This window comes from Poeciliopsis prolifica, unplaced genomic scaffold (genome assembly GCF_027474105.1).
Source record: "Poeciliopsis prolifica strain line A6 unplaced genomic scaffold, Auburn_PproV2 SCAFFOLD033, whole genome shotgun sequence".
NCBI lineage: Eukaryota > Metazoa > Chordata > Actinopteri > Cyprinodontiformes > Poeciliidae > Poeciliopsis > Poeciliopsis prolifica.
In genome coordinates, this window is record NW_026562408.1 from 3,890,716 (window position 1) to 3,905,170 (window position 14,455).

A 14,455-nucleotide genomic window follows, 5' to 3' on the forward strand; every position below is an offset into this window, starting at 1 on the left:
ATACTAACACTCAGAGCAAAATATGCATCAGGAGGCTTTGGGCTTAACAGGCTTACCTCTTATCTGCCAGTTAACTGCATTACTGCTGTCGTACTGGTAATAATCTGTGTCTGCACTTCCAGGCTGTGGAAGAAGAGCAAAAGAAGATTGGACGGTACAAAGGAGTTAAAACTAGGATCATTGAGCAGAAACCCATGAAATCTGCTTATTGTTGCTTCCAAAATTTCATCATGATAATATAACATTTCTTGTCTCCCTTGGTCTTGGAAAGTAAACTATTACAAATGAGTTTCAGCTTCAGCAGGCAATGAAGGACTTAGCCAAGTTTTTTTTTTTTTTTTTTTTTTTTTTTTATCAATGTCTTTTTTTGTTTTCTTATAACCTGCCTGAGTCAGAGCTGATCATTTTGCCTCTTCATTTCATTCACTTGCAAACTTGAGCACAAAAAGAAAGAAATTCTGCACTTGGCTAATTATTTTTGTTGTAACGCTTTTTTTGCTGTCATGCTGTTGAAAAGCTTGTTTTTGTTTTTTTATTTATTTATATTGTGCTACATTAATAGATTAAGCAGCAAAGTAGAGCATGAGGACTGCACTCATGTATGAGATTTCTCATACCAACCATGCCTTTGTGAAGCAAAATGTAAAATTTTGGACTTTCCTTTTATTTATTAACTAATTTTCTTCAGGTGACATGTAGATATACATCCACTATGTGAATCAATGTTAAGAAATAAAAAATGGACATACTCAAATCACAACTTGAGGGCAAAAGTAAAAAGGTTTTTGATTAGACTATGAAGTCTCAGCAAAAACAGAAACATTATAGTAACAGCAAAAATTAAATGAGCCGTTTACGAATTAATCATTACAAATTTGGTGTTCCTTCAAAGAAAAGCAATTAAATCAAATACATTGTATTTATAGAATTATTAAGGCTCCATAAGTTACTGTTTTACCAGGGGAAACTCTTGGTAAACTCAATAATTCTCAAAGATTCTCAGAGGAAACAAACTGTAATGAAAGCAGCTCCAGAAACCACGACGCCGTACCCGGTTCAGTCCATTCCTGCCGTAGCCTGGCAACGAGGCAGATTTGGCAGTGTACGACTCTGGAAAAAAACAAACAGAAAACCACAATCAACCAACAAAAACGCAGTATTAACACACTCCAGACCTCAGGGCTTTTTGTTCTGTTTCAGAGGAGCAAGACGGCCAACTATTAAATCGTTTTAATTCATATAACAAAACTTTTAAGTTGAATCAAATCTTGTTGAAGATATTACCTGCTTCCAAATACAGATACATGTTCCATGCAACAATAAGCCACCATCATTTACCACTGCTATGCATTTGACTAGCTTATATGCAGACAGTGAATGGTAGCAGCTCAGAAGCACAGGAATCCAAGCAGCTCTCAGCAGCTCAACAGAGCCTGCGGACATGTTGCTGAAAGATTAGAAAAGGTCTTCTAATCCGTCTTTGTACCACAGTCTCTAAGAATGTCCTGATGGTGAAACAATTCCTACTATTTGGAGTGAAGAATCAAAGCAGCAGCTTTTCTTAAATCACACAGTGTAAACTGCAGCTTCATTCCTAAAGCATTCAGTAAAAAATCCCTCTGAAACATTTGAGTCTACAGTTGGCACAACGATCATCATGGCCATATAGGACATGATCAAAATATACAAATTGCATGGATTTCTTTTTATTTTGCTGGTTCTACATTATTATTTTTAAACATTAAATACTCCTCACAGTTGCAGCATCTTTGAGGTTGGTGATGGATTTGCTGCCTGTGCTGCTGCATCAGTGCCAACAGAGGGCAGTAGAGTCTCACATTAACTGCTTTCCCCTCTTCCCTTCCTTATCATTTCTTTCATTCTTTTTCCAAGTCTTCAACATTGACTCCTCCCCTGAAATTAACTCCCCTCACCCACCCATTCCTCACTCAGTCTATCTTTTCTCCCTTGTTCATTTTCATGTTCAGAGGAATTGGATTTCACAGCGAAGCCAGAGAGCTAAAGGCATGATGCAGCAGAATACTGACAGGTGTTTAGAGTCGACCTAAACAATGTGAGTTCTGCCACCAATAAAAGCTTTGAAACAACTCGCCTTGGTCATCCAATTAGATCTGTTCAATGGTTTGGGAATTCAGGGGTCTTATTTTCCAAATAAGGAAAAAAAACATAAATTAATGTGTTAACTTAGACCAGGTGAAATGTCTCGACTCATTCAACTTCCCTCACCCTGAAACATCTTCTCATCTAGACACATTGATTTCTCTTCATGTCATTTCTTTTGATGACATTTACTTTCATCATCAATCTTCATAATTCTTTTTTCATCCTCCTCACCTTCCTCATCCCCTTTAAGTATTTTTTCACCTTCATTATTACCGTTTCATTCAATTCATGCTCACTTTCTTAATGACCAATGTTTCATTGTATTCATCCTCCTCGTCCTTCTTTTTAACTCATTTTTATCCCAATCATTTGTGTCCTCATTTTTTTAGTCCATAAGTCTTCCTCATTTTTATCCCACTCATTCTTCTCAAACATTGTTTCCCTTATTTAGACCAAATGAAATCATAATAATCTCTTCTTTTGTCCTAGTTTTCTTCTCCAATCTTTTTAAAAGCTTATTCTATGTAGTTTGGATCTATTTAATGTAATTCCATTTTAAAAACTTATTAAATGCTTTGTCACCTGAAGTGTCCCAGGTTTCTGTAAAAGAATTCCTTGATCAAACTCAATCTACTCTGACATTAAAATTTGCTTAGAAAACAAATTATCTTTAATTACATTTTCCATCCCCATTCAGACGCCATAAATTCCATTCATAACACATAATTCTTGCGTTTATTTTTCCTAAGGGAGTCAAAGAGGGACAGGAGATTCTCCTGCTTGCAAGACAATTATTATGAGCCTCTCCAGATGCCGCTCCACCTTGTGATCCATTTGTTCCCCCATGAACTAGTGAACTCACAGAACTGTGACACGGTGCTTCCTGGTGAACATCCACTCTAATGTTGTACATGCTGGGATGTTTCAAAACAGATGGCAGGGAGGTTTCAACTCAGTGAAATTTTGAATCAGTTTCCTTTCCTTAAAAAGTTGATAAAAATAAACCTGAGATGAAGCTCCATTCATCCTCCCACCTGTAACTCTCAAGACTAAGCTGTGCTTGTGTGGCAGCAAGTTGATAATCTCCCACTCAAAACTCTGCTGCTTCTGTCACAGCAGAAACAAGGAGATGAAGAAGATGGGGAGACAACTCGCTCAGGATAAACAAAATGCTCCAAAGAACCATGAACTCACCGTTGTCTGCACTTAAAGTGGATCTGGGGGCTGAGAAGAAAAGAGGACCAAGATTAGATGTTTTATTTTCATCAGATTCACACTCTCTAGACACAAACCTATCTGTAATTTTTTCTTATCACTTGCAACAATAACACTTCCTTGTAAATATGATCAGAATTTCAGAAAACTGGAACAGGAAATGTACTTTCATTAATCATTTAGTTGAAAGAATTCTCCCCAGATATCTGCAGAATCAAACTAAAGATGGAAAAACATATCAGCCAAGAATCACAACATTGAAGAAATTCTGGATTTGATTCCTGACATCTTCACTATGCCTGCACTGGAGAAAATTAATTCAACATGCTACATTAAAAATCCAACATTATGTAGGAGAAGTGTTATTTATATTGAAATCAACTGAAATATCTCGAAGAAGAAAAAAATCAAGGACAAGTCTTCAGAAAGACATTCATCTGAGGAGAGATTAAGATTAAAAATGTCCTTTCATCCATTCATCTATCTTCCATACCAGCTTCATTTTCCATCCATTTTCCTCTTCAGGGTTGGAGGGGATGTGGCATCTATTAGGGCTCAGTGGGGGGGAAAGCATACAGTACCATGGAATAACCTCCAAGCTTTTTCACATTTGCTCCCACTACAACCACAAATGTCTATTAATTTTAGTGATCAACACAAAGTAGCAGCAAACTGTGAAGAGGAAGGAAAATATGAACAGTGTGGTGTTTCTTACTAATACATTTTTATTCATCCTCACAAACTCTGATACCTCAAAACACAGTCAGGTGAAACCAAATGCCCCCAGAAGTCACTTAATCAGTAGATATTCAACTTGGATGAACTGTTATTATCTCCATATAAACATATTAATATTAGCGTCCGCCTCAGATGTGTTTTATGGAAGTTTGTGGAAGTAAAATGACAACTCCTGGTGGTTCAGTGTTTTCAGTGGGAGGAAAGTAATAAACCAAGCTGCTGTGGGAAAACATCAACTGTCTGAGGATTTGTCCCTCTTAGCATCATTGTGCAAGCATAATCACCATCAAAATCTACACATCATATAAAATAAGAACCAGCATTGCAGCTGCAGTCTGCATAAATTATATATATTTTTTATCACTCAGGAATGATATAGCAATTGCATTTCATGCATAAGTCAGCAGCTATAATTTTCAGATTAGATTTCATGTAAAAATATAGAAGGCGCAGAATAAAAAAGCTTTGTTGCTACATTCAGAATATTTGCAATGATTATCCTCAGCTATGGAATAAAATGTCTATTTCTAGTTTATGAAGATTGGTTGACAAACCTTTTAAAGCCTGTTTGCTTACTTATTCTGATTTGATGCAGAGAATATCTGCTCTTCACAGATTCAAATGGGAACCAATATTTATGACCATTGACATTATATTTCCCTGAAATAAAAGCTGAACGCTCGACTGTGTTTGTTTGCTTATGAAACCCCAGTGTCATATTCAAAATTTGCTAAATGTAAACCAAAATATAAATTTGCAAAAATATAAAATCAGTCTTGGTTGGCTCTTTCAACCCCTGAGAGATTTTCAACTCCATTTGGACGTGTAGATATTTCTTTGCTGATTTTTTTCCTGTTAATGTTTAAACGAGCCTGCCTAATGGATTGTTGGCATCAAGAGTCCCTGCAGAAAGCTCAAGCTGTTGTTGGTCTGTGTGATTCCCTTTGTTCAGGGACAAGACTAAAATGAGGGGAATTTATTCTTATTAAATATAACCATTGACTAAAACGATCTAACAAATCTGGATTTCCTCTAATGCGTTAAATACTTTTTACACTTCACAGATAAATTAGTCCTGTCTACAGAGCAGACAAGCGCAAAAGGGTTGGGATTAATCTAATCTGTATAATACCAGCAGTCACCATAAAACCCTCTGTGATTCTGTACGACATTTCTGTGTGACGCCTCTTGAGCGCAGAGTTCATTTCTTTCATTCGCTCTATGACCCTGATTTACCTCCAGGGAGAACGTCATACATCTTCTTAGAGCAGCTCCAAATTGCTTTAGCTTTTCATACCCTCTTCCCCCTCTCTTTCTCTGTCTACTATATCTAATTCAATTTCTGTAGTATTTGCTTCTCCTGCCTCTTCTGTTAAAGCTGTTCTTGCTGTTTCTGTTTTCCTCACCTGGCCTCCATCTACTCCCATCTTCTCCTTCTTTATGACTCACTCCATCTTTTTGTCATTCTTTTAGCTGCTGCTGGCAGAGAGGAAAGTGAGGCTGAGGGAGGAGTTAATAAAGAGATGGGAAACTCCCCCTGCTAATGCTTCGAGATGTGGGGGAAGTGTCACAGAGTCCTGGGAGACCACTTGCACTGACCTTGGACGTGCAATTTATAATTAAACATGGAAACTGTACTGTATTAGTCATAATCTCTAAGTAAGTATTACTATTATTATTAGTACCAAAGAGGTGCACTAGTTTGGCAAAAACAGGCCTTTTGCGTTAGGGTTTTTTGTTATTGTTGTTTTTTTGTCAGTTTGTGCTGTTTCATTACAATAACAAAAGTTGAATATGATTGTTTTTTGTTGTTCATTTATGCTTTGTATTTACTTTTCTTTCACTACTGGTGTCTATCTCCAGTAGTAAGGTCATATGACAAAGAACACTAACAGTTAGCTAACCTTCATTATATGTTTTTGCATTGGCAGACCTCTAATGTGACTCTAACAGGGTATTTAACCAATCTTTCTATTAAATTTAGGAGAGGTTTAGTGGAGGAAAATGTCTATTACATTCACAGAGAAAATCTAAATGCTTTCATACTTTTCCACACTCCAATTTATAATTATTAAGAAGTTATTGTGTTTTTAAAAGATAAAAAAAGAGATAGCAATGCCAATAGAAAGCAAGATATTTTGGTCATTAAAGAACTATTCCAGTGTCATGTGTACAGATTACTTCATTAAATCTGCTGTTTCAATTCAATTAAGCATTTGAGAGTCTAATAAATATATTATTATAATCTGTTTTCTTTCTCCATTTTTAAGTATAAGGGGAATATATTTGAATAGACTTGCATGCTCTCTCAGTTATGAAGGCTGTGTAAGAACATTTTAATCAAATTAAAGCATCATAAGATTTCCTTTGATTTTTATTTGGATTTAATGCTTGTGTTATATTTACTGTCTTAACTTGAATTAGTCATGAGCTATGACAATAAGTTTACATTTTGACTGGATTACACAGAAAAGACAAAAGAAGAAACATTTAATTTCAGATATTACTGCTTAAAGTTTTTTTTTTTTAATTTTTTTATTTCTAACTGTGCTTAGGCTCTTAAGTCCTCAGTTTAGTATGTCAATAAAACAATTAACTACTACAAGAGAGAGAGAGGAATGTCATAATTGGGACTCAAAATATAGACAAACAAACAGGACTAAACTTAAAACAAAACAAAAACATATTCCCAGCACATCTGCCTTTATTGCTCTACACAGTTTCCCAATCTGGTCTTTTCTGAGTAATTTTTAGGAAAGAAGCAGCAGAAATGCTGCCAGACAAACAAAACACTTACAAAAACAAAGTTATCATGGTTCTTTGCTTGGCAGAGGATTTAAAATCCCTCGGTTACACTTTCACAGTGTAAAGCTATTAAACACAAAGACTTACAGCCATTGAGGGAGTTGTATTCCAGATTGTTTAGCGTCTCCTTGCTGTTACTCTGGGAGCTGCACACACTCCTCCAGTGGTTGTTGTCCTGGACCGCTGATCGTGCCTTCATCTCTTCCTTTAAGATCATCCTGCCAATTCCCTGTGTGGAGGAAGAATACAAAATATCAGAATATTAATGAATATTTAAAAATAAATCATGTTAAAAAATTGCATATTTAAGTAAAACTTTCATATTTAAGTCAAACCTCAAGAGATAAAGCATTTTGATTTATGAGGAGATAAATGATGAATATGGCCTATTTGACTGTTGACTTAAAAAAGGATTTTTGTTGTTATAGATGATAGAATATTTAGCCAATAAGAAAGAGGAGAGATTCACTTTGATTCAGTGTCCAATGAGTGAGGTTGCAAAGAACCTTTTAATTAGCTCACTCATAAAATATTAACACTTATTTCAATTATTAAAAGAGGAAGCAATCTTACTTTCTTACCTTGTTTATATTATGATTCCATCCATCCTCTTCTCCTCCAGATGAAAACCTCCTCAGCCTGGAGACTGGAGGTGAGATGGAGGGAGGATGAGGAAATGAAGGGATAAATGATGGCGAGTGAGAAGACAGCAGAATGCTAAGTTAGAGCTACGATGTGCATTTAGATGTAACGTGTCCTTCAGCTGTGTTGGTACTTTAAGCGATGCATCCTCACACAGGGTCCTATGCAAATCACTCCTGAACTTAGCAACATTTTATTATGTTATACAGACAAACGTCTTTTACTAGCACATTATGTGACATCCCAACAACTTGCAGTGAGTCCATAACAGCATAAATTAAGTTTAAATGAATTTGTACAATAAAATACTTAAAATTTTACTAACATTTGTATTTAACCCCTTTCACTCTGAAATAAAGTGTTGAGATCTCTGTAACATTTTTACTTTTTCTCTGCAGTCATACATTGATTTGTGATTTCTCTCATATAAAATCGAATTTAATATACTTTAGTTTATGTTAGAAGAATTTTTCAAAGGCGTAAGGAGGATAGTTGAAATGAAGGAGATTTACCTTTCGGAGAGCCACCGTATGGGAAATAATTGGAGTCTGTGTGATAAAGGCTGTTGCAGTTGGAAGTGGAAAGGCGACTGGAATTGATGAGATTCTCATTGATCTTACTCCTGTTGGTTGGAGATGCAGGAATGTCTGACAAAAAGACAGGAGAAAAGCATACTTTAAAACTATTATTTATTGTTTCCATTCCTGCAAAACTGAAGAACGACAAAGGGGGAAAATACCACAACATTAATAATGCCATCATGCACTCTAATGACGCATCCTATTATGAGAATAACCTATAAATCCAACTAAGGGAGAGCAGTGTGGGGATCATTGGCATTTTGTTTTTAGTAACAAGTCTCAGTGAAACAACAAGAAAGATTAGAGAGAAAGTGACTGTGACAGATAGCAAAGGTCATGTGTTGGTTTAAGTTACATCAATTTGGCTTTATAGTGTTTGCGCAGTCGAAAGACACACAAATTCCTTCTCACATGAATGCAATACAAATAGGCAGTATTCTTGTCTCGTTATGATATCTTGCCATAATGCAAAAATCGTTTTGCAAAACGATTCAAGCTGCAAAATTTAAATTCACCCACTCAACCAAGATCACAAACTGTCAGTTCATTCAAGAGAAAGATTTGTCAGCACTTTGGAGCCCGGCGTAAATCATGCAGGGATCTTTCTGAGGAACTGTAACTCTGGACTTCTGTGCATCCTCTGATGGATCACCTACCAACTCAGAGTTCAGCTTCTCTCAGTTGATTTTACTTCTTAAATCACCTGCTGAATGTGTCATCTGTTTTTTGATTTGACAAAAACTGTCAGTTTCCTACATCCTCAAGTTTCTGCTTTTCTTTGATTTAGTTTTAGCAAAATCATCAGCAACCAGTTCAGTATGATTTTATTCTGATGTATGTCATATATGTTAACATTTTGATCTATTTGATCTGGAGTCATGATGTCATAAGAAATATACAAAAACACACAGTTTTATTCAAGCTGCAATATGTAACTTTTATAAATATGATTTTTTTTGGTTACCATATTTGTAAAAACAAGGTCCATAATTAAAGCATTATCAATTACTACTTAACTCAATAAAAAACAGCTTTGATTATCTGGAACCTGGTTTAGGTAAATTTTCTTACTAATATCCCAAAAATGTCATACAATTAATTTCATATAAATAAACATGGTATTTTGTTTTGTGATGCTTGAAGAGAGATACAATTCAAAACTTTTGTAGTACTCAGATTATTTAGTAGGGCTCCATACATGCAAACTTTCAAAATAACAATTTGTGGAGGCTTTTAGAAAATGGATTTGCCTGATGACTCCACTTTAGAGACGTAAAATTTTCCATTTCATTACGTGAGTAAAATAGTATTTTGCTGAGAAAACAATACAATACATCCATGAATCAGCTGGTTCGGCAGAAATGAAACCTAACGTTGGTAATAAAATCCAGAACACTGCAAAAAATTCACTAACCTTGCCTTTTGTAAATGGGGGGTTTTCTATAGATGTTGCTTTCTTCAGACACTGAGAAAAACAAAATGATAGTTAGTGACTCACAGCAAGACTAAGTTTGAGATGACAAAGAGTTCTCTTCTTGATCTTGAACACATTTACCATAGATGTAACAAACATGGTCCTTCCTTCCTTCCTATCTGGAAATATTTTTTATAAATACACAGTCGACCTTTCCATTAAATGTTTTAAAATTGAAATAAAGGTTCAAAATCTCTGGAAAGTCGAGCCATATCGAGTCGTGCAGGAGCTCTGGGTACAGCGAAGATGCTGCTGTGCATCTAGACAAATTGATTGACATGCAGAGAGGATGACTTAAACAGCTTTACACTGCTCAGTCTCATAGAGGAAGTTCAAGCCAGAGGAATATAAGAAAAGATATCAGGAAGAGGAGTGAACTTGATCAGTTTTCTGCATTGATTTCTATTGATGGAGAGAAATTCCCACATTCATGTCAAAATAAAACTCCAAAGGTTTGTTGCAAAAAATAAATAAATAAAATAAAATAAAATAAAAATATTTGTGGATGCATTTCAACTCATTGAACAAGGAGTGCCACCAATCCAATGCTAAGGTTTCAACCCCCAGGAGACCATGCCTGGTAAATGTATGCATGTGAAGCACTTTGGATAAAAGCATGCGACAAAAACATTTTTTTTCACAAACATTGTTGCGGAGGAAGAAACAATTGCTAATGCAAGGCTGGCAAGCATCTCCAAACAAAAACATGCAGCATGCAGAGATGGGCTGAAGTGGGAACGACAAGGAGGCATCAGATGAGAGAATACTGGTCCTTAAAGGGAAATGAGCCAAGATAAAGGGGCAAAGTTCAGCATTAAATCTATATGTAAATGGTTAATGGAGAGTGGAAATTAAATTAGCTAGCATTAGTTGGTAAATAAAAGTGGACACAAGCCAAAAGCTTTTCAATCAGAATGATTTTCCATTAAAAAGAGAAAAAAAATTCTGCCTCTTTCTAAATAAAAATCTGAAATTTGGTGTGTGCATATTGATTTTACTTCCAAAATTATGACAACCTATAAAATCCAGTACAAGAAATTACCTCATAAGTAAATGGTGTCCACCGGTATATAATTTAATCTCATTATAAATGCAGTCGTTCAATGAGGTTTATGATATAACTTCAGAGAACATACAGCGTCATGAAGTCAAAGGAATATGGTGATGGGTCAGAGATAAGGTTATGGAGAAGTTTTAACTTATAAAGTAACTCTCAAACACCAGGACTTTGCTCATGGAGCATTGATCCGGTCATCAACTAAAATGCAAAGTAAGACACCAAAGCGAACCCACATTACATAACAATTATCCTGAAATATCATGTAGAACCAGGAGAAAACCCAAAAACCAACAAAGCCTTACTGTCTGACACCTGTCCTCCTGGAAGCATTTTTAACATAATAACATTAATGTCATTAACTTACAAACTGTCACCTGGAGAAATGTAGTTTTTATAGAAAAATGAAATAAAGACCATCTCTCTTGAGTTAACCAAACATTAATAAATGTTTTTATAAAGAAAAAAAAACATTCACTTATTTGCACCAAACTCAAACTTTTGTAGGTCAGCTGTAATTTTCTGCTTCGCACTGGAGAAAGTACCTCTAAGCCTGACTGTGTCCAATGGTGCACTGACACACTGATGAAGTCTTAGGTAAAAATCTGATCCGAGTGTGAAAAGTCGTGTTCTTGGTCTTATATTGTGTGTGTCTCACCTCTGCCGCCGCAGTGATTATACACCCAGAGAATAACAATTTGACATTTCCACAACCTAAAGTGCCTTTGCACAAATACTTCAACTGTAGTTTGAAATGCAAATGGGCCCATTCTGGTCTGTGAACAGGGTCAGAGGTCAGGGTAGTGTATCAGAGCCTACCTGGGACATGGAAATGCTTGGGAACTTGGAAGGTGGAGGAGGTGGGTGTGGTACACCTGGGCTCTGGTTGAGCGTAATATGGTGAACTCCTGCCACTCTCACTGCCTGCAGTCAGCGCAGGCAAGCAGTGACAGAACCCACAACATTAATGGGCCAAACAGAAAGACAGAGACTAATGAGAGACGAAAAGGACTCACAATCTGATGAGTGTGTAAAGTCACATGTGTCCTTCCCTGATGTACTGCTCACTTGAAATAACAATGCACCTTCTTATTGTGTTATAGCTTGCATCGTCAGGTAGGGACACCATTCTTTCTCTGTGTATGTGAGTCTCTGCTTAAGTGGGCTTGTTACCGGGGAGATAATAATGCAGCGGGGATCCTCCGTGGTGACCATGTGCAGGAGACTCCGAGAATGCAGAGCTGGAAGAAAATCTCTTCCTCAACTCAACGCTGTCCAAGAGGTCCTGAATGCAAACAGAGAAATGTTTCCTATAAAAAACAAATAATCCTCCAGCTGTAGATCTAAAGAACTGTAAAAACCTTCAAACCCATTTCTCCTTCATTGTCACAACAAAATATTATCATACTAAACATATATGAAATAGATCACATCTATTTAGAGGGGGAAAAGATTATTCCACTGACAGTGAGAAGGATGTTGAGGGAGGTAAAGAAAAACATCCAAAGAATGCTGTTAGAAAACAATACATAAATATAAAAATGCACAGGTTACAACAGACCTGGCATCAGTAAAACTGTTGTTTAACTTAGCCATACCATCAATGAATCAAAAATTATACGTGTAATAAAAATACTTTATGTAAAACAAAGCAAAAATACAAAAACAAATTGAGAACAGTAAATAAAAGACTTTTTGGGTAAATAGTTGAAGAGGTTTGGACATTGTACTTTTCTGGCATACAAGATTCAAACATTGTTTACTATTGCAGTCAATAAAAAAAATAAAGTGGTCATTTGAAATGATGGAGGACAAACGGTTGAATTACTCACATGAGCGTACGGCGATAAGGAACCCAAAGACTGCCGGAGGAGGATAGAGAGTTTTAAATATTGTTATCCTGAATCAGAATTAGCCATTTTCCTTTATGTTAACTACAATATAACTTAGAATGGACAGTTTTATTTATTCTGTGTGTGAATGTGTGTACTGGTCCACAGCTGTTTCTCTGAACAGCATCTTCTAATAACCCAATGTGTTCAGCCTGATAAGGGATGATGTGTGGCTGATGGATGTCATATATGGTTTTGACCCTGGGCGGAGCCTCCAGCTGCTTATAGCCTAAAACATCAGTGTCAGCCTTAAGAGGAAACAGAAGGACACACACACACACATTCACACATGGACGCCTAATACAGATTGAGTCCTGAATAGAAAACCTGGAGCTGAGGATTTTACTTAAATAGCTATCACATAAGCTCTGCATACAGAGTCACAGGTATTTGGACAGAGTGGGAGACCATTCTGTCAGTGTGAGTGACATTTGACTGGCAGCACTGACAGAGACAAAAGGGGTAAGTACTGCAGCTTTGGTGCAACAGTGGTTGCAGTTACTCACACAGATGAGCCGGTGAGGAGAGCCGAGGAGGGGAGAGGAACCTGAAGGAGAAATGGACGCAGTCTCAGAGGTTCGCCTCAGCTGCTGGGTCAAACAAAAGAGCAAGAGCAAGAACATGAGGAATTTCTCCTAATCAAGGACAAATACATCTATAAGATTTTATTTTATTTTTTTTTAAATCACCTGGTCCTTTGTAAGTTAAGATAAGGTAACAAAGGCATTATTTTCTAAGAAGCAAATAGGTAATTTTTTAGACCTGACGCCTCAAGGGGGCATGAAACACACTAGATTCCCAAGGATATTTTAGAAATGGTTTGATTATTAAAAATATCCACTAATCAATACCTACATTTTTCTTTCCACATATGGCCACTCCAATAAAACACAATCAATACATTTTAAAAAGAAAAACTGAAGGATAGAGATGGGGAGGAAGACTGAGCAAAAAAGAGTGTGGAGAACTGAATGTATAATATTTTGAGCAGCTCAGTAAACTCAGGTTTAATCACTTTGCATTCGGGTGTCTGCTAACACAATGCCAAGTAGGAAAGACATCAAGAGTAACAGAGGACTGTTGCCTTTCAGTCTGCTAAGGGTTAAAAGCTTAGTTTGCATCACATTACAGTCTGTTTGACAACTGGACAACATTCATGGCAGTTTCTAATCTTTCCTAGAACGGACATTCGAGCAAGTTAAGCTTGAGGTCAGATCATGCAACATTGGTAATACTCTGGGGATTACAATAACTCAAAAACTACTGTACATCTAGCCAGGCAAATGCAAAAGTTTTAACTGGTAAAACCTTCTCTATTTAATGAGAATGCAGTGATGGAGCCTGGGATTGAAAAGCCTCCTCTGAAAGTGGAAGTTTGTCAGACCTGGTGTTAAAACAACGTAAAAAAAAAAAAAAAAAGAGAAAAAGACAATGTATATTAGTAAAAATGTTTGTTATTTGACATTAGCACAAATTTAGTTTAGTTCTAATTTAATGAAATGTATAGATATTTATACTTCTTTCCAGTGTAAAGACATTGGAAAAATATTTTTCACTATGGGTTTTGAAGTTCTGCATTTAAATGGACAAATGAAGAATATTTATGAAATGGATTATTGAGCATTTTTATCTTCAGTTTTCTCTCACAGATTTACTAATACAGCACATAAAGTCAGCCCAAAACAAAACAGCACAGAGTCCAGAAAAGTTTGAGTCTGTGAAAAAAACCATAATAATTTCTGTCTGCTTTTTGGTAATATTGTTTGTCTGCCACAGAACAGATGAAGAAAGTAAAATCAAATAAAATCTTTAAGTTTTATTTCAAACTTATTTAGTCACATAAACTAACATTGAACACATAAAACCACCAAGACAATGTCTGTAGACCTGAATTGGATGATTTTGAATTGGATGCTTCCTCAGGCGA

General features: G+C 36.2%; 1 protein-coding gene across 1 annotated transcript in view; it reads right to left on the bottom strand.

Moving 5' to 3' along the window:
• The window catches only part of LOC129373380 (actin-binding LIM protein 3-like), a 39,135-nt gene that overhangs the window by 3,066 nt on the left and 21,614 nt on the right, over positions 1 to 14,455 (bottom strand). Inside the window, exons 9-20 of the mRNA XM_055051260.1 lie at positions 13,035 to 13,115; positions 12,627 to 12,776; positions 12,469 to 12,498; positions 11,810 to 11,921; positions 11,456 to 11,560; positions 9,520 to 9,570; positions 8,037 to 8,171; positions 7,464 to 7,528; positions 6,970 to 7,111; positions 3,319 to 3,348; positions 1,052 to 1,110; positions 57 to 123 (exon numbers count right to left, since the gene is read on the bottom strand). Coding sequence (XP_054907235.1) covers positions 57 to 123; positions 1,052 to 1,110; positions 3,319 to 3,348; positions 6,970 to 7,111; positions 7,464 to 7,528; positions 8,037 to 8,171; positions 9,520 to 9,570; positions 11,456 to 11,560; positions 11,810 to 11,921; positions 12,469 to 12,498; positions 12,627 to 12,776; positions 13,035 to 13,115 — 1,027 coding nt within the window. The remainder of the gene's footprint in view (positions 1 to 56; positions 124 to 1,051; positions 1,111 to 3,318; positions 3,349 to 6,969; positions 7,112 to 7,463; positions 7,529 to 8,036; positions 8,172 to 9,519; positions 9,571 to 11,455; positions 11,561 to 11,809; positions 11,922 to 12,468; positions 12,499 to 12,626; positions 12,777 to 13,034; positions 13,116 to 14,455) is intronic.